The sequence below is a fragment of the Megascapheus bottae genome, chromosome 17, assembly GCF_031878675.1.
Source record: "Megascapheus bottae isolate mThoBot1 chromosome 17, mThoBot2.hap1, whole genome shotgun sequence".
NCBI classification, from domain to species: Eukaryota; Metazoa; Chordata; class Mammalia; order Rodentia; family Geomyidae; genus Megascapheus; species Megascapheus bottae.
Window position 1 is genome coordinate 9,624,380 of NC_143525.1, and position 26,086 is coordinate 9,650,465.

General features: G+C 44.0%; 1 protein-coding gene across 2 annotated transcripts in view; it reads left to right on the top strand.

Annotated features, from left to right (window-relative positions):
* Cox10 (cytochrome c oxidase assembly factor heme A:farnesyltransferase COX10) overlaps positions 1–26,086 on the top strand; it is a 113,510-nt gene that overhangs the window by 81,877 nt on the left and 5,547 nt on the right. For both annotated transcript variants that reach the window (XM_090349562.1, XM_090349563.1), the window contains exon 6: positions 21,631–21,863. In XM_090349562.1, coding sequence (XP_090205688.1) covers positions 21,631–21,863 — 233 coding nt within the window. The remainder of the gene's footprint in view (positions 1–21,630; positions 21,864–26,086) is intronic.

Here is a 26,086-nt window from a genome sequence, read left to right on the forward strand (position 1 = left end):
GACCTCTGCCATGAGCTGTGACTTTGAATGGGACTTCCCAAAAGACACGTTGGCATATCTGCATAGTGCTTTTCTCCTCTAGCCAAAAAGAACCGGGAGCACATAAGATTTGCAGGATTGTGTAGGAATAACTCCAGTGTTACAGGTTCATTGAAATCAATTCCCAGACACAGTCTTTGTTTCACTTGTAATGGCTGAAGACAAGAACAGTGCATTAACAGTGATTTTCAGACTGACCCAAAAGGGGTTTCCAAAGAAAGTTATATGGAAAGCTAATTCTTTCAGATAAACTGATAATGTTCTTATATATAAGTAAAGCACTGCCCCCTCTTCTCCTTCCCCAGTTCAATTAAGTCCAAGTAAAAGGCATATGAATATTTTAATATCACTAATGGTTAATAATTAAACATTTTGCTTCCTGGAGACCTCCAAATGAGCATTCTGAACTCCTTTTTAAAATCTAATATATATCACACTTCTAGAAGAATTAAAAGAGGAAGTGTTTTTTACTGCCTCCTGAATTAGTAAACAACTCCTTTCTCATAGTTCTAGGCAGTGCCCTCATGAAGCCTAAATTATTAAGATAACACTTGGAATCAAATAATCACACATATCAAGCAATAAAGAAATGTAGATATGGTTGCATAAGTTAAGTGATTTTATTAGCTGCTTTTAGACATTTTAATAACAGTACTGAAGATGAACTCTGAGCCTTGTGCTTATCTGGTAAGCACATTTGACCTATCCCTCCTATCCTTTCTTTTTGCTTTAGTTTTTGGTTTGTTTTTCAGATAGTATCTTATGTTTTTGCTTAGGCTGAATTCACACTGTAATTCTATCTACTCTCTCACATAGTAGGGACTGCAGATGTGAACCACCGCCCCCATCTTGTTCTTTGAATAAAGTCTCCCTAATATTTTTTCGCCTAACTTGGTCTTGAACCTAATCCTCCTATTTGCTTCCAAGTAGCTGAGATTACACGTGTGAGCCACTACATCCAGCCACAGAAATTCTATTCTTACCAAATTTAAAGTGCTAGTACATTAAAAATTACAGATAGAAGAGCCAGGTGAATTTTTTTAAGAACAAAGACCTAAGATATACTGATACTTTCCTTCCTTTTGTTAAAGTGTAAATAAAGCTCTGTGTTGTATTGTTAGTTCAGAAGCTGCTGATGCATTTTATTTAGGTAAAATTATTTTTTTGAAAGAAGAATGCAATCTTTGTAATGGATCCCTAAAGTTAAAAGCAGTTCTTCCCTCTGGCCAAATCACAGGTAAGTTCTTCATGATTTGGAAATTTCTAGCTTGTGTTTTTTCTTCCTTCCTTCCTTCCTTCCTTCCTTCCTTCCTTCCTTCCTTCCTTCCTTCCTTTCTTTCTTCCTTCCTTCCTTCCTTTCTTTCTTTCTTTCTTTCTTTCTTTCTTTCTTTCTTTCTTTCTTTCTTTCTTTCTTTCTTTCTTTCTTTCTTTCTTTCTTTCTTCCGGTAAGCACCTATCCCCCTTTAGAGCCCAGGGAAGGGAAAGCATTGGCAGGGGCACACTGATAGGAGGCAGGATGGTCTCACATGCATGCCCATCACTTCACTGATGGTTACACCTCCCTCCTTCCTTCCATGTGCTCAAAGCGAAGGTCCATCAGTATGCCTGGGACAGGAGTGGGGAATTCCAGGGCTGAGGACGTTGAAATGGTTGCTGTATGACCACACAGACACACATGCTTCCTGTTGGCTGCTTCACAGTCCATCTGCCTATATTGATAAGTCTGCGTTCTAATAGCCAGATGGCGTTTGGCAGGGAACAGGTTCCCCAGGCCTGCTCCAGAAGAAAGCGTGTGACGTAGCTGGCAAAGTTCTGTTAAAGGAGAAGTTAGAGTACCATACTTAGCTTTGTTTGAATGTGTAACTTATTTTATTTGAAAGATGACCCAGACAAAGAAAAAAAAAGTTACGAGAATGATTCAAAATGGACACCTTGGAGGGCAAACTGTCGACCTGAAAGAAATACAAATGATGCATGTTTGGCTTGCTCACTCAATCGCTTACATACTTGCTCGCTCATGCTGTAGCCCCGTGCACATTGTACCTCTAAGTTACCCTCAGCCCCTAAAAAAATGTATTTTTATAGCCAGAGTATGGATTATGTTAGATTATAGAATATATATATAACAGAATATATGCATATTAGAATGTGAACTATATTTGTATTGCTAGAATCCCCTTACATTGAGAAAGCACCGTTATTCAAACTAATGACTTCCTGTCTTGCCACTTCTTGTTCATAGTGGCTCAGTAAGTGATTGCCTGCTTGCCTGGGTAGGTATGATAGAAGTGGGCGGCCGCAGGGCTGGTAGGCATCAGTGCAGACCCTGTGCTCATGCAGGCTTCTCAGCATTAGCAGCTCTTGCTGCCTGTAGCTACAGGTCATCTACATGCAGATGTAGGCAGTCTGCTCTGAACTTGTCCTCTTGGTGCTTAACACCCCATCTGATCTGGGGTGGCCTGCCTCGTTGGATCTATACAGCTTCATAGATTGCAGTCACAGCTAGCCGTGGAAAATGTGGATCCTGATTGTTCCTGTCAGGCTGCAGTATAGCAGTGTTGGAAGGAAATCCATTCAGACTTGTTCAGTAATGGCATCTGTTTCAGGCTGTGCAGGTAGATTGGTGACTGTACATCCTAACGATGAAATACTATAAGCTATGGAGAATATATTACATGAACTTTCTCAACTGAGTGAAAAGCTTTTTGAAAACCTTTGCACTGAATAAAATTCCCTTCTAAAGTGTTTTCATGTATAAGGAAAGACATACATTGTTTTGACTGGGTCTTTGTTTTTTGTTTCTGCAGTACTGGGGGTTGAACTCAAATCCTTGTACTTTCTAGGTAGGTGCTCTACCACTTGAGCTACATGTCAAGCCACACAGACACACAGACACACACACATTTTTTAGTTATAGTTGTAGTGTTTTTCCCAGGGCTGGCCTCAGAGGGTGATCCTCTAGCCAGTGTCTCCCCAGGAGCTGGGATGACATGACAAGTGCAACCACATTCAGTATTGACAGAGATGGGGTCTCATGAACTTTTTGCCCGTGGGGACTTGGAGCTGTGCTCTTCCCAGTCTTCATCTCTCAAGTGGGTAGGGTTCCAGGGATGTGACCTACGATGCCTGGCCTTGATCTTCATTTTGCAGAATACGATGAACACTATATGGGGGCCCTGGGTGCACTGGTGGGGTTGCACGGCAGCCATCCCCTGTGCTTTAGTACCTTCCAGTATGGAAGGGGAAGAGACTGAACACCTCATAGAACTGCCAAGGAAGAGAGTCGTTACTTGGAAAGGTTCTTGTTTTCCTAATTTTTTTTCTTCATTCCAGAAAAGATTGAAGGCATCAGGATATCTAGTAAAGTGGAGAAGTCAGGGTTACAAAAAATAGATTATGGGATGTGTGGTAAAACCAGAAGACAAGCTTATCTCAAACCCACAAAACTAATAAAGTTAACAAGCTAGAAGTTTACGTTTCACACTGCTTCTGAGGTCACACGTGCATCATCATGACTAGTGTTACGTGTGTTATCAAGACAGCCCCATGAGAGCCTAGCTGTTCGGTTCCCGCAGGGCTTACTCAAGGAAACCGAGGCTCCACATGGTGCCCACAGATGGCAGAACCAGAAGTTCCCTGAGTTCCTGCTTCCCACAACAGTCTCCAAAATGCACTCCAGGAACCAGGTGTCAGTGAGTCTCACCTAGCTACACCAGAGGCTGGGATCTGAGGATTACCATTGAAAGCCATCCCAAGCAGGAAAGTCAGGGAGACTTTTATCTCCAATTAACACCACCACCCCCCAACACACACACCAAAAACCAAAAGTGGCATGGTGTTCAAGCCCCACAACTGACCAAAAATAAAAGCACTCTAAGGAGACCAAACCTGTACATTTTTGTTCTTAGTACATTAGAGAAGGCCTAAGGGGAATTAGAAGAGTGTTACCAACAACCAGTGTCCGCAGAGAAAAACAGACCACAGGTTACTAAGATACCCTTAGTGCCAGCCAGAGAGAGCAGGACAGCACAGCTCCCAGTACTGAGTCTGACCTGGAAGCAAGAGGGAGGGCAAGCTGTTGTTCCAGTATGCATTACCAGCGATTCAGCTAGATCACAGGGTTAAACTGGGCAAGGGGAGGGTGGCGGGGGGGGGGGGATCAGGAAGTTGTGGACTTTAGTTGTGTAAGAGGTGATGTCCAGATCAGAGATAATGTGCTCTAATCCCATTGCAAAATGAGCTGAGTCTAGTGGGTTTGTCCTTGACAGTCCACCTTTCCACTTGTTACCAGAGTCCTTGATCGCATCCTCTGTCATTTGCAGCTTCTCCAGTCTGGATGAAGGCTGGGTGTCACTCTATGTGAAGTGAATGGATGGCCTGATTACGATGCTCACAGATGGCTTTATTTTCAAGACTATTCTGTGCCCGTTCCTGTTGCTGATCTTGAGTGTACACTGTAATAGTATTAAAATTGCACTCTTTTGATTTGTTTTTCCATATAATTTGGAAAATAAAATCAGCTAGCATGTTTGGATGGTTCTCACAAAAGTGTCATAGCTGTGAGTGATTATTGATAGCAGGGAGTTGAGCTCGAGTCTTCCCTTTGGCACACATGATAAACTCCCACAGAAGGGGAACAGGGGAGCTAGCCCACTTTACTTACAAGTAGAGTCTGCAAATTCAAAATCAGGTGCTGAAGGTCACAACAGAGAAGTGAAGCTTGTTAAGAAGACAGATTCCCAGTTAGTCAACTAACCTATGGGCTAGAAAACATTAATTCACAATTTTCAGAGAGCTTATTCTAGAGAATATCTTACTTCGTCCTCAGGTAGCCCTCATCCAGTAATTTAGGACTAGTGAACCACATTATCTCTCTGGCTCTGAGCTTGGAACTCATTTAATTCATCTTCTCCTTGTGCCCCCTCCTGTGTTAAATGGGGTCACGTTCCCTAAAGTAGTCATCTCCCACCATTGTTGTGGCAATAGTCATTTTAAGGTCTTGGGCCAAAAACCACATAAACACATTTGCTTTCAAATGTATTTTAGTACTTACCAGGCAATAGCATTTGCAAAAAGAAGTCCAAGTTGCTTCCCAAGGAAGAAAAAGCCAGACACTGGTGGCTCATACCTATAATCCTAGCTACCCAGGAGGCTGAGATCTAAGGATCATGATTCCAAGCCAGCCCCAGACACGAAAGTCCGTGAGACTCTTATTATCTCCAATTAACCACTAGAAAACCAGAAGTGATTTTGTGGGAGAGCACTAGCCTTGAGCTGAAATGCTCAGGGTCAGCGCTCAGGCCCAGAGTTCAAGCCCCATGACCAACCAGAAGAAAAAAAAAAAAAGAAAGAAAAGAAAACCAAAACATTTGGCAAAGAGGGGAGATGGTGAGTTTCCATGATCACAGTAGAAAGCACAGCAGATCGGGCAGCTAGCACTCCCTTTCTTCATGCTTTCGTCCTCAGGAGGCTTTGTGGAAATGGTTGTCTGCTTAGAGAAATGTCCTCCTTGCTAAGAATTCAAGGACACAAAGACATGCTCTTCCTTTTGTAGAGTCACAGGGAGGAGGTGGTACAGAAAAGGATACTAAGTTTTCCGAGGTATCCTCAGAAGAAGAGTAGTAACCAAACACTCTCTGCCTCTTGCAGGATACCAAGTGTTTGAAGCACCTGTGTAATGTACTAGATAGAGCCATAAGGACTGGCTCCAGGTGATGAATGAATGTGTGAACATCTATCCAAGCTGAGGTCAGTCGTGCCTTCCCACAGTGAATGAGGTCTCAAGGATGCATAAGAAATAAGCCACTCTGCAGTTCATCCGAAGCCTTCTTTCTCTTCCTCCACTATGTGTACTTTAGCTGGATACCCATAGCTTCCTTCCTATCTCACTCTCCTGAGCCCAGACCTTTATGAAACCTGTTAGCATGCCCTGCAGACATCTCATGGTCTGTGTATCTCCAAATATGTCCTCTTCTTACACATCCTAATTTGTACTCCATAGCACCGGTAAGCCAGTATGGACTTTCTCTGGTCTCTTCATCCGGCATCTAAAAAGTCCTGCCACTGAGCCAGCTGGATTTCCCTCAACCTGGTTTCTCTGCCTTCACTAACCCTCCTTCTGTCTCTCTTCCTGAGATGGTTACTTTGGCCTGTGGCTTAAAATCTTAAGGTAGAATATCCAGTTGCGTCTCTTTACTGTGCATACAAGCCTTTCGGCATCTAGTCCTTCCCCTGCCTTCCATCCTCCTCCCAGCTATGTTAACATGTTCTCACTGTCATGAGGCAGATGGCTGGTGCTTAATGAAGGACAGATGATGGACAGGTTGTAGAGAAGTGAACTGGTCTGCTAGGTAGGAGAAATAGAGATGTTTCTTGTTAGGCAGGCATACCTGACAGAAATAATCAGGGCAGTAGAGGGATTTGGAGTGGAGAATAGAGAGAGGCAACAGTAGAACTAGAGGCAATGTCCCTCGACAGACAAGTAGACTTTGGACAGTGTGATAGCCAAGACCAGGGCAGTCCCTGGGGGAGCTGCAGTTGTAAGCTGATAGGTTGGAGCAGGACACTCATGGCCAAGGGGCAGTTGAAGTTCTGCTGTTACTTCACTCAGAACTGAAGGCAGAAACTCCAGCCTGGCCAAGGCGACTGAGTCAGCTTTGCAAGTCTCTCCCCACTCTTCTGTGGGCTGCTGGCCTCCCACAGACAAACTGCCCATCACATCTCTCACCTCCACCTTCACCCCTGTCCCTTCCCTTCCCTCTTCTTTGTCTTCTGTTTGTTCCTGAAGGCGTTTGTCTACTGTGTCTCTGAACGGGATCCCAGCTTCTACTGTTTGCACGTCTCCAGCCACGTTCAGTTCTGCAGTGCTTTGTGCAGATCTCAGGTTGTTCATTATGAGGCAGACAAGCAAAAAAGAAATGAGAACGGAATCTGGAGAAGTTGCAGCTTTGCTCTTGGGTCAGATCCTCCAGCCACTCCCCGGTCAGATGGCTGCACTTAACATCGTGGCCGAGAGCGGCAAAACCCACGGGGAAACAAACAAGCCCCTTAGAATTTTCCAGCTCTCCGCCGCAGCCGGTCTCCTTAAAGGCTGTGGATTGAATGCCCAGCCATAAGTGGAGCCTTTCTTTTGTTCCTTGCTTTAATTTAGCTCAGTGACTCTCAAACTCTAGCAGTCATTATTTCCCAGACTTGTATGGCCATCAGCTTGCCTGTACTTTTATGGGTGACCTCGGGGAATTTTGAAGGATAATTTGAGTATAATACATCCTCACTTCAGTGCTGACCTACATAAACCCAACAGCGGCAGCTCCACTGTCTTTCTGAAGATGAAAATGTGTCTTCCTCAGCTCCAGCCTTGGTGCCGCCTGCCTGTCTTGCTCTGGGCAGCCTTTGTCTGGGCTGTTTCAGATGACAAGAAAGTGACATTGGATATAGATTAGATATAGTGAAGAATCACAAGATTATAGATTATTTTGGAAATAATCACATAAAAAACATTCTTCACATGTAGAGAATCACAAAAATTTCGTCATTCTTTTCTTTAGAATCAAAATTGTTACAGCTGAAATATAACTTCATGAGAGCAAAACTTAGAAAAGTTACAGTATTATGTGTTTCACCTTCCAAAGAAGAATGCAGAAGCATGATACTTAAGTCTTTAAATTATCTATTGATTCTATAAAATGTCAGTTCCGCCATGGTGGTACATGTCTATAATCCAACACTGGAGAGGCTAAGGCAGGAGGCTCCTGAGTTTGAAGCCACCCTACATTACATAGTAAGACTGTCTCAATAAATAGGTAAGTAAAATACCAATTCTAGCAGTGGCAGTGTAGTCTTTTGGTAGAAATGCATGCTTAGCATGCGTGAGGCCCAAAGTTTCATGCCCAGCACCAAAAGCAAATAGAAACCAATTCCTTTATGTCTATAGTATCAATTATACTTAAGGAAAATAAAAATGATTATGTTACCGTGTTTGGAGAATACTCCTTTTCCTATTTTAGTAGAAAGAAGGGTATCCTTGTGTTAAGATGACGTATCTAAATTCTTCCTAAAGCTTGCAGAGACACAGGGAGGTCTTAGTGATTCTGATTGTCAATACCAGGGACCACAGTTGCCTTGCAGTAATTGCAGGTGGTTAATAGAAACATCCTTTGCAGCTTCTATTTACCAAATAGAATTCCTGTGGAGACACTTGACCCCGTGGCTTTCTGCTTTTACTTCAGCTCTGGGGCTGTTATGGTAGAATTATTTATCAGAGGCCTTAATTGCTTGGGGCCACGTGATGAATTGAAGTCCACTGTGCATCCCATCAGTCAGAAAGCAGCCCAGATGCATGAAGATGGACCAGGGTAGCAGCAGCAGTGGTGGCGCGTTTGGCTGAAGAGTCTTGCATCTGAGCCGGAGGAAGTCTGGAAAGTGCTCCAGAGGGCTCATAATGGAGCCGTCTTAACCTCTGCTATCAGCTCCTCACCACAGAGTTACCCTGTTAACTTGGAGCCAAACAACCGCAGCTGTTCCCTTGGGCTGCATGGGGGTGCGCCTGCATCTCAGGCAGACGGCTCCTGGCTTCTGCTAGTCTGGCCACACACATCCGTGAGTTCAGCATAGGCAAAAGGAAGCAGTGGGATGCCTCCCATCTAATGAGGCTGAGCATCTTTGCAACACTGTCCACATGGAATAAGATGGCTGTACTAGTTTTAAGATAGTCATTCAGAGGGCCCAAAAGAAGATGAGTAGCTAAGAGACCGGCCCCAATATTTCTTCCTTCGATTCTTCATTAGAAAAGACCAGGTATAGCAAATTGGAGCTACCAATGTCTGACACCTGTTTTGTTGGGTTGATCTATGAGATCCCTTTAATCTTACAGTCTTCCAGCCCCTAGAGACCAGCTCTCCCCAGAGCCAGATGTTAGCTCAGATTCTCTAAAGACTTCTTCCAGCAATTCTGCCCCACTGAGTCTTCCCCTTCTGCTTTAATATCTGCACAGTGAGATCTTCTGTCCTACACAGTAGCCTCCTAAATGAGCCGTTCTATCCAGTTCCCCTGCTATTTCTCCAGAAATAGCTATCTCCAGAAAGAGTGGGCCTCACTCCTCACTATTTATCTATCTTTCCTTGGTAGTTTATGCCATTGTGTCTCTCTCTCTCTCTCTCTCTCTCTCTCTCTCAATATTGGCTCTTCTCATCCCTCTTTCCCTTAAATCAACTCATTGGCAAAATGACGACCTCAGCCTGAGTCCTCTGGGACTCCTAGCTGGACTCTCTGTCCAAGTCCGCTTTGGGAGAGAACATTTGATTACTGAAATCAAAGCTGGAACCATTATGGTTCCGGCCCTGAATGTAAGAGAGGGGTGTGAGGGGTAGTTCGGCACTAGAGGTGGAGATGGGGAGCTATGGCTGCCCTGGCTAGGGCAGACTGTGCCTGCCTTGATGTCACGCCAGCCCTGATTCCACTGCAACTTCTAACTTCCTAGCTGTTATCCACCTCCCCCACCTAGCAGCCATGTCAAAATTCTTTCTGTGTTCTAGTCAGAATTTAAAGTCATGGTTCTTAACTGTAATATGTACTGAGTCTTGTGCCGCAGACTTGGTTTCCCCTGCTTGTCAGCTCTGTGGTATCCTTGTATTGGGGTATAGGAGCTCAGTAGTAGAGTGTTTTCCCAGCATGCTCAAGACCCTGTGTTCCTTCCCCAGCGCCAAAGGCCAGTGGCCCACACCTGTAATCCTAAGGAGGCTGAGATCTGAAGATTGCAGTTCAAAGCCAGCCCAGGCCAGAAAGTCCCTGAGACTCTTTAACTCTAATTAACTACCCAACAGCCAGGAGCAGAGCTGTGGTTTCAGTGGCAGAGTGCCAGCCTTGTGCAAAAAAGCCAGGGGACAGGACCCAGGCCCTGAGTTCAGGCCTCAGTATTGCCACCAAAAAATAAAAATAAAAATAATTGAAATTTTGTTTTCTCATTTTCAGACAGAGCAATAGACAGCTTTATCCTTGAGGTGATGTCACTTAAATTGCTAACATACCTTACAATATTTTATCTTAAGGCCATAAAGGCCTAATAGTCAGTCCTGACTGGGACTTAAACATGACCTGAGTGCTGTCCCTGGGCTCCTTGTGCTCAAGGCTAGCCTTCTACCACTTGAGCTACAGTGCCACTTCTAGCTTTCTCTGAGTAGTTTATTAGAAATAAGATTCTCATGCACTTTCCTGTCTGGGCTGGTTTTGAGCCACAATCCTTAGATCTCAGCCTCCTGAGATTATAGTCGGGGACCACTGAAACCTGGCTTCCCTGTTTAATTCAACTCAGGAACATAGTGATCACCCGAAATGTTTCTAGCAGTCTTGTTTTTATGGTGTATAATGGCTGTATAATCTGGAGGGAAACCTAGACCCACAGAATGCTTCACAGATGGGGCAGGACAGCCCATAAATGTGAGTAAGTTGTTACAAACAAGAAGGCCTCTCGGAGGCCAGACTCAATGTGAGCTTGACAGTGAATGCTTCCTGCTGGGGAGTGTCCTGGACTGCTTCTCTTCTTATTTTGAAAGACATCTGTATTTTGATTGCATCTCTGTTGAATTTTCCATTTTTCCAGCTTGATGATGCTGACAGGGAAATAATACATGTCTGTGTTAGTTTTTGCCATCTTAATGGATCATATCAGAGTGTTCTATAACTTGTAAGCTGTAGGTGCAGCCTGTAAGCAGGAGAGAGTGCCCGATAAGAGCCTAGAGGAACGGTTATTTAGAGAGGATAAATTAAAACACTTGCAATCAGGGTCAGCCAATACCTGGTTTTAAAATGAAGGATGAAGATTGAGTTTTAGAAATGAAATGAATGGATTGTTTAGTTGGCATTATTAACTTAAAGAACAGGGTTTAACTTAAGTATTATAGGGATTTGTAGGAGACATTTTTCAAATTTGCTGAAGGTTTTACCAGTAAGCACTTAAGCAAATGTAAACATTTGCGGGCTGCAGGGGAGCTGTGAATATTCCTCACCCTTGTCACCCTGGCCTGCCAGCATGTACCTGGACCAAGCCACAGCTCTACACAGCTTCTAGGGCTTGTTATGATTAGTCTCTCCGTGTGTATATATTGCTAATGTAATAAGAACATAAACATTTTATAAGTATAGGAATTTTTCTCTTTTTCTTTTAACATTAACCAGTGGTTTGGAAGTGGCAGGAAGAACAAATAGGGTCTCAGCCTGGTAACAGGGGTGTTAATATAAAGAAGTTTGTTGGTAAAATGAACTCATTCAGTATTATGAAGTCAACAGAAAGTCTCTGTGCAGACCATTAGACTGCAGTCGTCAACGTGATGGAGGAGAGGACTGTTGGGCTCCTCTTCTCACACCTTTGGCTCCTAGAGATGTTCTTTGAGTTGAGAACATGATTGAGAGCAATCTTTTTTTTTTTTTTGCCAGTCCTGGGCTCGAGCTCAGGGCCTGAGCACTGTCCTTGGACTTTCTCAAGGCTAGAGCTCTACCACTTGAGCCTCAGCACCACTTCCGGCTTTTTTCTATGTATGTGGTACCGAGGAATCGAACCCGGGTCTTCGTGCATGGTAGGCAAGCACTTTAACTACTAGGCCAAACTCCCGGCCTAGAGAGAGCAATCTTACTTGTTGGGAATCTTTAGTTCTCAGGTCCCTTTTCTTAAAATATAGAAAGATTTTGTTGGTGTGTAGTAACTTTGCATAGTAAGAGGTTTCAACATGACATTTCTGTGTATGCATAATCTGCACCTTCATCATATTAACCCACCCGTTACTCCATCATGCCCCTCCCCCTTCTTCCTTTCTTTTTTGCCTTCCTGTTGTTATCCCTGCTCTGTTTTCATAGCCCTGTCTTCTTTATCTACCCCCACAAGTGAGGTAAGCTGTGATCCTTCTTCTTGTAGGATTGGCTTGTTTTACTTAACGTGATATTCACTAGCTCCATCCACTTCCCCTCACATGACATAATTCATGTCCCTTTTTATATCCAGAAAATATTCAGATGTTCTGATAGATCCTTGGTAAGTACTGGTCTGCGGTTCCAAGGAGACTATATCGGAGAAAAACCACGTAGGCACACTCACTTTACCTGCCTTATCGGGCACGCTTTGCTTCCAGAGAGATAGTTTTACCACATTGTGTAGAAGGGCACTCAGCAGAATAAAAACAGCATGAGAAGCTTCTCCTCATCACCAGAGCTCTGCCATGCACATGCAAGAATTGAACATTTGTTTTTAAACTTAAAAAAAAATTGAACATTTGTTTTTTGAAATGTTTGATCTTCTAAACTGTTTCTTAACCATTCTTGATCAAAACCTCATGCAATAAATCCACAAATAAGGTGGGCTGACTGTACACATGCATATGGACAGAAAACTGTCTTTTCATAGTAACTTAGCTCATTTACATATTTTGTATAGCCACTGTAGGATTGTCGCAGGAGCAAAGAACTTTGAGTTCTAGTGTGCCTTTGCTTTGACCCCTCTCGTCAAATGCTGTAAAGAGGCTACAGGCTTCCCACTGGTTGGTGCGAGGTAGGGTTAGGAAGACTGAGAAGGATCAGGGTAGACAGTCATGCAGGAGTTGTGCTGTTGTCTGGGCTTTATGAGATCACTGAGGGCCTTGTGCTTACTAGGAAACTCATCCTGAGCCACACCTCTGGCCATTGTTTCCAGTATTCTGAGTCCTAGAAGAGCAAGAACTGCTCATCACTGAGGTGGAGAGGAGCCCTGGGAAGGGGAGAGGAGGGGAGCATAGACAGTTTAGAGCAAAATCAGGTAGACAATTTCCTTCCCAGAGGAGATCTTTCACCTAGACTCAAGCAGCAGCCGTAGACCCAGTCCTGGGAGGCATTTTTGTTTGGCCTGCTGATGCTTTCTGTTTTTTCATTAGTTTTGCCAACGTAAAAATAGAGTGTTCACATCACACCCCAGTTGCCTGGGCTCATCTGGTGGTGTCTGCCCTCCAGAACTCTCAGTATCCATTCCCACGGCGCCCATCACTCCTTTTCTCCTTCAAGTAGGTCTTAGCAATTCCTTGCCAGCCTGATCCCTGTTAGTGGCTGTGTCTGCAGGCAGCCATACACTGCACCCAGGTAATCTCAAACTGCAGGGGTGAGGAGTTTTATGTCCTAACTTTGCTTTTTATAAGTTCTGTTTTATAAGGCTTTGCAAAGACTCTTTAAAATTCATTGACTCTATTTTGTGTAGGTGAACAAAGCTGCTTTTTTAATAGAGTCCTATAAATTAAAAAGTGGGAGGAGGGTCAGAAAATTAAACCATCTGGCCCAACTCAGAAAAAGAAAAGTATGTGTCTCCTGTGTGGCGGCCCTGGTGTCTGGGAAGGAGGAAGAATGGGGGGTTTAGTGGGTGGCCCCAGCCCTCAAGTGGTTTGAGAAATAGATTAAGAGATTGGCATATTGTACCGGAAACTGATTTTCATGGACAGAATCACTGGGAAGCCACCGTTCTCTGAAGTTCTAGTCTCTGTGCAAATACCTTTTCCTTATTTTAAACTGTATTGATGTAGAATACTATTTCCCAGGTTAACAATGGGGTGACGTACATTTAGGCATTTCACTATTCTGCTATCACATTTCAGACAGCCAGTCTTACCATCCACCTAAGATTGTTTCAAAGAGTCAACTCTGATCTGTATTGTTTTCTTCCTTGACAAAAGGTTTTTAGTGCACTACCACAAGCTCCATATCCAGAGAATAATGGATAATAAATGAACACTGATGCTTGCAGCTCTTGCATAACTTTCACTTTCTTTTAAAACAAGTCTGCATCCTCATTTCCCCCAAATTCTGAATCACCACCAGTCCTCAACTAGCTCACAATATCTATAACCTGAGACTTGTTCCCAAATCAAAAACTCCAAATAAGATTCTAGGGAAACATTGCCAGAACAGTTATCTGTGGAAACATTCGCCCCTAAATGCCATTTCAAAGCTCAAGTATGGGATATAGGCAGGAAATTAAAGTTAAATTGCCTTGGTTTGATTAAGATTTGGAGTTTTCTTTTGTTTTGGAAGGAAATTTTATTTTGCAATTTAAAAATCATTTATGCAAGAAGAATGACCAAGAAGTATGAGATTCCTTTTTGTATAAACCAATTACCTGCAAAGCTGCTTAACTATAAAGCTTTCTTGATTCAGTATAACATTTCCTAGACCTCCTGACACATTACTGAAACAGAAAAGCTGCATTTTTTCCAGGAAGTTATTTAAAAATCAGGTAATTGAAATTACATTTATTAGGTGCAATAAACAGACATCAAATTAAAGTTTGTCTTTCTCTTCATTCCCCATGTCTATAGAAAATTCTAATGAATTTGATAAGAGTTCTAAAGGCTCATTTAGTATTCAAAGCAATGTTGTGTTTTAAGGGAGGGATAATTCATGGAAATGGGTTACTATATCCTCCACTCTCTGTTTATTAGTTTCTTTTCTACAGTGGCCTTGGGCAGGAAGAGTGAAACTAGAAAAACTCCATGGGATGATGCCCCATGGAAAGATAACCTATCGGAAAAACCATTCTATTTTGTGTTTAGGTTTTAGAAAAAATCACCATTCACTGCTCAGCATGAGCTATATGACTTGTTTGCATGCGTGAGTGAATAAATATATAAGATTTTTTAATGTGAAAGGGTATCAATGTATGTGAATTAATGCACCTTCTATCTGGCAAATATCATGTAACCCTTTTACTAATTACAATAAAAAATTTAAAAAAAAAGATTTTTTTAGATCACTAATATCACTGGTTCTTTCTATTCTCCCTCTGTCAAATAGTGCTGTTTTCCTTGTTGATGCATTTATTCTGTATTACGAGTTTCAGTGCAGTTATTGAATTGTCTTATTGGAGTTTGGTGCTATATATCCATGTCCCATTCATCCGCACTAGACATTCACCCGCATATCAGTTTACCACTAGCCAAAGCACTCAGGTGTCAGCCCCTCTGACCTTCACCAAAGCTTCTGTAACACCTGTCAGAGAGACTTCAGAACACTAACACTTTAAAACGATCATTCTATAGCCAGGTAATGGTGGCTGGCTAAAAGGCTGAGATATGAGGATCATAGTTGGAAGGCAGCCCAGAAAGAGAGTCCATGAAACTCATATCTGCACTTAACCAGCAGTAGCAGTGGAGCTGAGACTCAAATGGTAGCTCTAGCTCAGCCTTGAACAATAAAGTTAAGGGACAGCACCCAGGCCCTGAGTTCAAGCCTCGGTATCAGCACGTGTGTGTGTGTGTGTGTGTGTGTGTGTGTGTGTGTGTGTGTGTGTGTGTGTGTGTGTGTGTGTGTGTGCGCGCGCACACGTGTATGCCCACGTGCACATACATACAGGGTTTTCCTGCTGCTAATTTACCTTTTTATGATTTTCTGTAACAAATTAAATTCTTTATCAGTTACAATTGAAAATAAAAATATCCTACAAGCTTATAAGCTTGTAGACTTGAGAAAAACAAAGCAGGGAAATAATTTATTGCAGGTTTACTCTACCCCTACCTCCAGCTTCATTTAAGTGGATCCTCCCTGGTTCCGACTTTTTTGTCTCACTTCATGTGTTCCTTTCTTGTGGCTGCTGCTGTAGTTTCTGAGGTTGCTGTACTTGTATTTGTATGTTTAATGTCTCTCTCCTTTCCAGACAGTATTTTCCCTATAGTGGTTGGCTGTCGATGCTGTAAGAATTTTTATAATGAGTGAACCAGTAAATGAAACCATGGCATCCATTTAGTGAGCACTCCTTTAGTTTTTCACACAACTCAATGATGCACCATCCCCTTTCAGATGAAGAAGCTAAGGCTATGGATTAATTATTTTCCCAAGGCCACCCAGCTAGACAGAGTGAGCCTTCTTCCAGTCCTGTGCTCTTGCTATTGTGCCTTTTTTCTTTGTTTGTTTTTTTCTTTTTTTTGGTTAGTCAATCATTTGAACTCAGGGCATGGGTGCAGTCTCTGAAGTCTTTTGCTCAGCTCTTTTGGCTAGAGCTCTGCCACTTTGACCCACAGAGCCACTTCCAGTTCTCCCATGGTTCATGAGAGATGAATCTCACCAACTTTGCTGCTGCCCAGGCTGGCTTTGAACCATCATCCTTATATCTCAACCTCCTGAGTAGCTAGGATTACAGATGTGAGCCTCCAGTGCTCAGCTTATTGAGCCTTCTTTTACTCTTGAAAGTTTGGCCTGAGTTTCATTCTTGCCTCAACACCCCTTACTTTAAGACAACATAATTTTCTAACCATCAGGAAATCAGAATACAATAGCCACACTAGAAGAATTTAAAGCATTTTTTAAATTTTTTATTAATTTTATTTATTGCTTATGTAGTACCAAGAAATTGGGCCTCGTGCATGCTAGGCAAGCACTGTAGCATGAAGCCACATTGCCAGTCCTTAAAGCAATTTTTTTTTTCCTAAAAGCATTGTTCTTATGAAAGTATGCCAATAGACACCATAGTTGTACTTCAGCTTACCTGGAGAGTGCTATGGTGCAATCCATGTAGCTGTGTGACATGGTAAAGTCCAGTTAGGCTCAGAGAAATTGAGCCTTCTGCAGTTGTGCTGAATAATGACTGGTTCACAGCCCTGGCTTCCCTGCTGGAACATCGTGTCCAAAGATATATCAAAAGGCAGATGAACTCAGGGGCTGGTGGTTCACACCTGTCATTCTCACTACTCAGGAGGCTGAGCTCTGAGGATCTCAGTATGAAGCCAGCCTGGTCAAAAAAGTTTGATTCTATCCCCAAAAGTAGGCTTGGAGGGGTGGCCCAGGTGGTAGAATGCCAGCTGAACATGAGTTGAAACAAGACCACCAGAAAGTTAAAAAGAAAGACAAATCAAAGTGTATGGCCTGCCTGGGCCAGCACACTCAGTGCAGTGGTCGAGGATCTGCTGTGAGTTCACGGTGGCCAGATAGAAAGCAGCACTTGTATTCATTGGTCATGGCGCTGCTGAAACCATAACTGCCTCCCTGGGCCCCCACTAGGTTCCCAGGGGCCATGGTGCAGCAGGCTCATCAAGCCCCCTTCAGGAGAGCATGGGAAAAGGAGCTGCCCAGCACTGCCTCGCAGGCCTTCCCCTTAGGCTGGCTGTAGGCCCTTGAGGCCAAAGCATGAGGCCGCTTTGCCTCTGGGCCCAGGTTCAGGGTAGCACTCTAGCGGACAGCCAACTGACAAAGAATTCAAGTGGCTCAAGCCTGTAATCCTAACTACTCAGGAGTCTGAGACCTGAAGATCACAGTTCAAATCCAGCCTGGGCAGGGAAGTCCAAGAGACTCTTTATCTCTAATTAGCCATCAGAAAACTAGAAGTAATACATGGCTCAAAGTGATAGAGAACCAGCCTTGAGTAAAAACAAGCTTAGGGACAGCACCCAGCCCTGAGTTCAGGCTCCATGACTGACCCATCCCCCCCCCCCAAAAAAATACAAGAATTTAAAGGAGAAAAGGATCACAAAGACTAGGGAAAGTATTTGATTCACTAAAAAGTTTTTTGTTTTTTGCCAGTACTGGGCTTGAGCTCAGGGCCTGAGCACTGTCCTTGGGCTTTCCTAAAGGCTAGAATTCTACCCTGAGCCACCACACCACTTCTGCCTTTGTCTACGTCTGTGGTACTGAGGAATCAAACCTTGGTCTTCGTGCATGCTAGGCAGGCACTCCACCACTAGGCCAAACTCCCAGCCCCTATTGAAAAGTGTTTTAAATGTTCATAGTAATGCAGACTTACAGTCCCAGCCATCATTGTTCCCTGCTGCTAGCTGTAGTTTACACCATGAAGTCCACACTAGCGGCACATCAAAACCCCTTTGTTGTTTGTTGTGTTTTGTATTCTTGTTTTGTTGCTAGACCTCCACCATTTGAGCCACACTCCTGCCCTTTTTAGCCTCTGTTTTTCTGATAGGCTGTCTGGATTTTGCCCGAGTCCACCTCACATAGTGATGAACCTTCACAGTAACTGGAATCACAGGTTGGGTTCCTGTGCCCTGTGCTGGTGTTTGTGATAAGGTCTCACTATTTTTTTTTTTTTTCTGGACTGACCTTGAACAGTGATCTTCCTGTCTCTTGTCTCTTGAGTAGCTGGAATTATAGGCATGAGCCACCATGCATAAGCCCCTCTTTGTTTTTGTTTTATTGTATACTAACTATAAAAAGGTGGTTCAGTCTCTTACATGCATACATGCATGTTACTCTTCGTCACCTTCTTTTCTTCTTTACCCCTTTATGTTTACAGTTTGTGTGTGTGTGTGCGTGTGTGCGCACGCGCACGTGTGTGTGTGTGTGTGTGTGTGTGTGTGTGTGTGTGTGTGTTAGAGTTTGGACTCAGAACCAGGACACTGTCTCTGAACTTTTGTGTTTAAGGCTAGTGCTCTACCACTGGAGACACAGCTCCAGTTCCAGCATTTTAGGTAGCGTTTTAATTGGAGATAATAGTTTCAAGGGCTTTCTTATCCAAGCTGGCTTTGAATTGTGAGCCTAAGATCTCAGACTCCTAAGGTAGCTAAGATTATAGGCATGAGCCACTAGCATCCAGCTATGTTTGCATTTTTTATTGGTCTTCATTATGCTGTTTCATACATGGATATATTTCACTCCAATCTTATTCACCTCCTACCTCTTTAAAGTGTACATATTTAACAACTCATACCTGTGGGAAGGGAAGGGAGTAAGGAGAGAAACAAAAGAAAAAATAAAGTGCATATTCCTTGGCTTACTTTTACATTCTAGGAACTTATTCTAATCAGAATTGTGAACAAAGGTCTATTAATAGGAAATTCATCCAAGTAGTATTTCTGATTTATAAGAGAAAATGCTATGTATCCAAAAGGATGTGGTGGTTGGTTTAATTGTGGTGTTCTCACAGGATGGACCACTGGGTGGCTATTAACAATTAACAATGGTGATGGAAAAGATACACTTAAAGGTATGGGGAAGTTAACAAGATATGTCGAAGTAGAACAAGTAACAAAACCACCAGTTGTATGTTCTCAATTATCTTCAAAGTAGCCCCAGCATTGTAAACTGGCTAGAAAGATGTATGCCACTATACTTCTCTGGAGAATTTACAATTTCTTCCTTGTTGTTTGTAAATATTGGACATGTGTTACATTTCTAATAAGAGTTTTAACACAAATGAAATGTGACCGGAAAGCAATGGCACAGGTTTTTGGTTTGAAGACCTTGCCTGCGTTCACAGGAGGGCTCTGACCTTCTCGCCCACTCCAGGCTCCCTCCTGGTGAAAACTTGCTTTTCTGTTTACATAGCTTCATTGTGCCCCCTGAGCACGTTGACTTAAACACCAAAATTGAGCCTCGTGATCTTCTGTGATCCTAGCACGGGTCAGAAATTTCCACACCAAATTGCCTATCTGGATAAATTAAATTCATGTGTGCTTTTCTAAAAGGGCTTTTCATAACACTAATACCTTTGAATCCAACTGGCTTCCTCAGACCTTGGAGAAGAAGTGAGCAGTCTTCTTTTGGGGGGAAAAATGAAATAAAGTAACACAAGGGCCAATTCAGGAAAAATAAAAGTGTTTATGAGCCACATTTTTCTCCCACAAAAAATAAAGGTAGTTTTTTAGAGTCACATAGTGGGCAGGGTGGGGGGAAAGAATCTGTTCTTCTAAGCTGTAAAGTGCCTTGTGGCTAGAAAAAAAAAAGTCAGGATATGAGCACTGCTTTTTAGTCCCCAAAATTCTTTTTTTGGGGGGAGGGGCTGCGAGATATAACACAGAGATATCTTCTTAATAATCTTCCATTTGCAAAGGTACATTTTGTGTTATGCTGGGACCTAGGCATTCCAGCCATGGTGGCATATCACTGCTTGCAGAAATCTGTTTTAGGAATAGAGTTGAGGACACCAGCAAGCAGAGAATGTGCACGTGAGTAATGTGTGTATACACATGCATGCATGTGCATTGACACACAGGTGTGCATACTTCCTCCACACCCAACTATGAGGAGTGTGCAGGCTAAAGGAGGCTTACTTTGAGGTAAATATGGACAGAGCAATGTATCTGACAACATAGGGTCAGTAGATGGTAGACTGACGACCAAAAGACAGATTAAGGAGTCAAAATAGAGCCCCCCGTTGAAGCCCCAGGACTAGCACCCCAAAAATGAAATTTATGAAAGCCTATGCTTCTGCAATAAAGGGGAGGTAGGGAAATGAGTCCTAGGGCATTTGTCACTGTTGTGTAAGAAGGAAGGACATTTGCTGGGGGCCCTGGAGGTTTGGTGAAGCTGGAGCCTTCAGAAGGCAGGGAACAAGTTCAAGGTCATTCTAAACATTAGGGTGGAAATCAGTTCTAGCCAGGCACCAACACTGCTAAGCCACCCTCTTGGGACGGGGAGCGGTGGGGAACAAGGCAGAATAAAAGAGGGAAGGTGCCAGAGTGAGGGTATCCAACGCAGCGGACCACAGGGATTAGAACAGGTGGCTAGAGAGAGATGTCCACACTTATGCTCAGCCTCCCCTGTGGCGCCTAGCTCTTTCCACCCAGGCTCCCTTTTGGGTTTGAGTCTATCTTCCAGGGCTCAAGGTCTAGGAGAGAATCATCAGCCTAGTCCACAGGACAGGCAGTACTGCAGTTCTCCGTGCAGCCCCTTCCAGGGCTCCTGTCTATCCCTGTCCTGTTCCCCACTCCTCCTGCTTAAATTCCACATGTCAGTATCTCCTAGACCTACCTCCCTCTCCTCCACAGAGCATGCTGTGCATACAAAGGGAGGAGCTCACAGGTGGGGGGCAGGGGTGGGCTGCGTGCTTCCCATGGAGCATACTGGGAAATTGGTGGCTGAGTGGATCACTGAACACAGCCCCAATGCATTTTAACTCGGGTAGAATTATGGCTTCTGCAGGGAAAAAGCAAGCTGGAGTGGCCTCCAAGGGTCTCTCAAGAAAGAATAATTAATGTGCAACAAAGCATGAACTAGTAGATCAATGTATCTGAACTCAGAAAGTCTTTGGCAGGAGTCCACAATCTGCTTTCACAAGTGGGCTGTGTTGAGAAACAGGCTGATAATCATCACTGTGGGTGTTGATATCAGTGTTGCTATCTGTGTTCATAGTGATAGGGTTGATGGTGTCCTTTTACATACACAGCACTGGACAGCCTCCACTTAAACATCCGATATCACAAACCAGCTGTGGCTATGCTGCTGGCAGTAGGCGCCAACCACTGGTGCTCACTGGTGCTCAAGACTGGCCCCACGCTGAGCCTGTCACTTACCAGCAGTCCTTTAATGATGGCGTCCACCAAGGCAGTCCACCTGTATGCTCTCAGGGCTCCCTCTGAGGAAGAGAGAATGCCTCTGGTAGAGATGAGTGGTGGGCATCTGGAGGGACAGACCCCATTTTAGAACGCAGGCTGCTGCACCCTCCACGCTGGACTTCCTTACTCCTAACCAGCAAATCAGGGAGAGACTTCTGCTGGGTTTCCTTTCAAGGACACACACACACACACATCAAGCCACCCCTCACCACCCCACTGGCTTCCAAGATGATTATTTACCACGCATCCACTCTAGACAGCATAGTGAACTTGGGCTGGAACTGATTGCTTGGTGTCCTCTGCTCTCTTGCAGCCCACTGCTAGCCGTGTCCTTCGCCACTTGCTGTGCAGTCCCAGGAGTAGCCCTTCTGACCTGGGGCGTGAATCCACTCACAGGAGCCCTGGGGGTCTTCAACATTTTCCTGTACACCTGCTGCTACACACCACTGAAGAGGATCAGCATTGCCAACACGTGGGTCGGAGCCGTGGTTGGAGCCATTCCGCCTGTCATGGGCTGGACAGCAGCCACTGGCAGCCTCGATGCTGGTGAGTGCCCCCCACCACCACTATGCACAGTCGCAGCTTCCCCTGGAAGACCGAGGGCGTGGATGCCAGAAGCAGATTTCACCAGAGGCCCCAAGACACAGTACATGGCTAGCTTCCACTGTATCCGCGTAATTCTTAGGACAAATATGTATTTGGGGGCGGGGGGGGGGGCAGTCTGGAACACTGGCTACAAAGGCTGAAGGATGCAATGTCATCCTGGCTTACGTCTGAACCTGTTCTCCTGAATAGGGAAGGCCTAAGAGAAAAGCAGGAGTCAGTGCTACCTCGGGCTGCAGGTGAAATTGAACAAAGTCCCTGAGACTCCTGAGAAAAACCGCAAATCAGCTTAGCTCTGGCCGGCTCACACGGGATGTCTGAGCCAAGGACATGGGGCAGAGAACTGGCCTGTGGTTTCCTGTCACAGGCAAGTCACCTCACCGGTGAGCCTCTATCCCGCCTGCGCTCCCTTAGAGCAAGGTTATTTTCCTCTCTTATGAAAGAACAGATTATTTTCATTAGTTTCTCATTTATTTTTATATGATTTGCTTAAATTGTTCATGTTGTCTACAGTAAGACCATTGAAGCATTTTTGGGGGTGGTATGTCACAACTAAATTTGTGGGGTGAAAATAGCTCATTTTTACCATGTGCAAGGGAAGTTTCGCAGTCTAATTAGTCGAGTAATTAGTGTTTGTGACCAACACTTAGGAAGGAAGTGGTGAGCCTCCCTGCAATATGTATAAGTACATATTTTTCACATGAGAGATCAAAAGGTAGTTGCCTATAAACCGTTTCCCTGTAAGCCACATTTCTAAAACTTTTCATGAAAGCCCATGCATTCCATTTGGCAGGCTTACAGCCGTGATTCCACCTTCACCACGATCATGTCTCAGACCGGTTTTAATATCCTGTAAGTAGTGGATGTTAATGAATGTACAAACATAATATTCTAAAACATATGTCTCACCCATCCAGCAATAAACCTTAAGCAGAGCAAAGCGCCCCAGTGCAGGATGCCAGGGGCAGAAACCAGTTCTCTCACCACCCTGCCCCTTAGCTGTTGACCTGCCACCATCTTCTCATCTCTCTCATGAGACCAAGGATTTCCTTTGTGGAGATTTAAATGAGTATTGTCATAGCCAGAACAGAAAGATATAATGCTAGAGGAAAAGAAAAGAAATTTATTCCTAGCATTGTGGTGAAGGCCTTTGTGTCATTGTTCCATGGTAGAAGGGCACCAGAGTGACAGAGGCGAGAGATGGAGCCAGCACATACGCACACACATGCGCCAAGACTGGCAGTCGGCATTGAGCCATTCGTGGAGTAGATAGAGACCTAAAGACTTGCCCATTAGGCCCTCCTCCCAACAATGTCACCTTGGGAATTACATTTCTAATACTGATTGGGGGGGACACATTAATCCTTATTAATCCATAGCAGCTGTTAGTATAATGTGCTGGACCAAGGTAAGGGCTCAGCTCCTGGCAGATACTGCTGCTGTGACTGTTTGGTAGTCCTCCACACAGCAAGACAGTGTTAACACGGAAGGTCTGGGGATTTTATTTGGTTTATAAACTAAGCAATTAGACATCATTCACTGGTGTTGTTTCAGAGGAGATGCCTTCAGGCATGCTGGGAAAGTAAAGAGCTCTGAGTCCTTTAGGGAAGGCTGGCTGTCTTGAAAGTAGGAGGAGAGGGGCCACGTGGATTTGGTACAAGATTGCATCAGAGTTCCCACCTTGCACACCACAGACCACCACCCTGCCCACTGCTACTCACACTCCTTTTCAATTCCACCTGGAGCAGCAACTTCCAGTGGACCCAAACTCCTTCCTCCTCCTAACTCAACTCTCTTCACACCTCCGTAGCCCCCCTCTAGGCCTTCGCAGTGATTACTTAGATAGTGGAGATGGCAGCCATGGAAGGAAGCCTTAGAGGCAAACTTGCCTTCTTCCACTTCAGCAGGGATGCTGTGTAGGTAACACCCTGCTGTCAGTAGCAGGACTTTACCTGTGTCCATTTTCCTCTGTGCCAAGGTTGTTGTTTTGGTTTTTTTCCTCTCACCTACCTAACAGTTTTGCCTCGTATTTTATTAATATTTTGAAAGCTTAAGCTGTTAGCAGGAAGCATTTTTTTTTTTAAATCTTTCCAGCTAGGAGTCATGAGGACAGAGTAGAATGGCTGTTTTTCTATCCAATGTGGAGCTGGCTGGTTGTCTCAGAAACTGGGTTTGAGTCAGTACAGTGGGGGCCAGAGGTAGTAGTGACAAGTGACCCACCAGAAGCCCTGATGGAGTCCATCCTGAGAGAGGGCGGCCAGCAAGGGAGATAAGTGCCTGGCAGCTGACATTCCAGCCCAGGGCAGGCCTGGAGCCAGTTGCATTAGGCTCTCAGCAGTGTTTATCTCCAGAGACTATTTTGTTTATCTCAGGCTTCACTGAACTCTCCTTCCTCCCCCTCCTCCAGGCAAGAGCCACCTCTTTCCATCACCCCTGTTTTCTCAGAAGTATTCCCATTCTTTCTGTTCTTTTCTAAATTTGAATACTCCCAGGTCTGGAGAATCTTTCCCTATAGTCCATCTTGAGGAGTTGATTTGTCAGTGGTCTGGCTTGTAATTCAGATGTTGTATGATAAACATTAATTATGCCTGCCAACATTCAGTTACAAATGAGGACTTAGGAATGGCTCTTATCAGGAAGTGATATTTGGCAGATGGATGGCTTCAGACACACACACACACACACACACACACAACTGGAGAGAATGAGTTTTTTAACCTCAACTAGTAAACTATAAAATTTTAAATTCTGTTTCACTTTACTTACCTCCTTTATTTCCAGATGAGAAAATATTGTCAAACAGAGGGAAATGATTCATTCATTCAAGCAACAAATATTTATGGAGGGCTTACTAAATATCAGGTCCTGTTTAGTGCATGCATTTTAAAAGATTTTCTTTAAAATATTGCCTCCATTTAAAATTAAACTTGAAAAGGAATGTCAGCTTATGTATGCCATTTTATCATAACTAGCCTTGGCACTGTAAATTAAAATAAATAATATACTGTTTGGTCCCAATTGTTCACACCTGGCAATCCTAGCTACTCAGGAGGCTGAGATCTGAGGATGGAAATATGAAGCCAGCCAGCCTGGGCAGGAAGTCCAGTTAACCAACAAAGCTAAAGTGGAGCTGTGACTCCAGTGGTTATGTATTAGCCTTGAGAACAAAAGCTCAAGGACAGTGCTAGGCCCTGAATTCAAACCCCAGGACTGGTGAGCATACACACACACACACACACACACACACACGACATAGTACTGCAAGACTTGGACAAAACCAGCATCAGTCCTGGAAGCAGTTCTGCCAATGTATTTATTTATAGAGATTTTTTTCTTTGATGGTAAATGATGGAGAGAAAGAAACAGGGGAGGAAGGAAGGAAGGAAGGGAAAGGAAAGGACAGAGGGAGGTAAAGAACAAAAGATTAATGACATCTTTAGAAACAAAATAAACAAGAATTTGCAGAATCACTAGCAAATAATATTTAAAACCTTAATCGTACCCAAACACAAAAAGAAAAGAATAAAGGTGGTTGATATGAAAGAAATACTGGACTTGTTTTGAGGGACCCAAGATGGCTGGCCTAATTGGAGGTGAGATTTGTTTCTGGAATGTCAGCTCTGTGGCTCCATCAGTCATGCTGCGCTGCCTGGACTGACCCTAAACTTGCAGGGCATGGGGCCTGTGGTTCCAGGATGAGATGACACAGAAAACATCCTCAGGGCAGTCTCTCATGGGTACTATGTCTGGTGCAAAGTGCACCTTGCTGGGGAGAGTAGGGAAATGAAGATGCAAAGACCTTCCATTGTAAGGTAAGAATTAGGGAGCATTTGAACTTCTGAAAGAATCCACAGGCACTTGAAACTTACAGGAAACAAAGAGAAGCTGGAACCCCTTTATCAGGATCAGAGCTTTGTGCTTCCCATTCTCCATCCTTCCCTTCCAGTGAGATCTCTGATGGATGGTGGGGGGCACCCATGGTGAGGGAGGTGAATGCCTTCGAACTCCATCCTACGTTGGAGCCTCTTCATTAATTCCCAAAGAGTTCTTGGGGGCCAAGGGCTACTGCCTTCTCTTTCCAACTTTCAGACGACTTTTCATCTTGCCTTTTGTCTCTGGCACAGTTGATAAACTGGCCCCACATCCTCCTCCTTTATCTGTAGCAC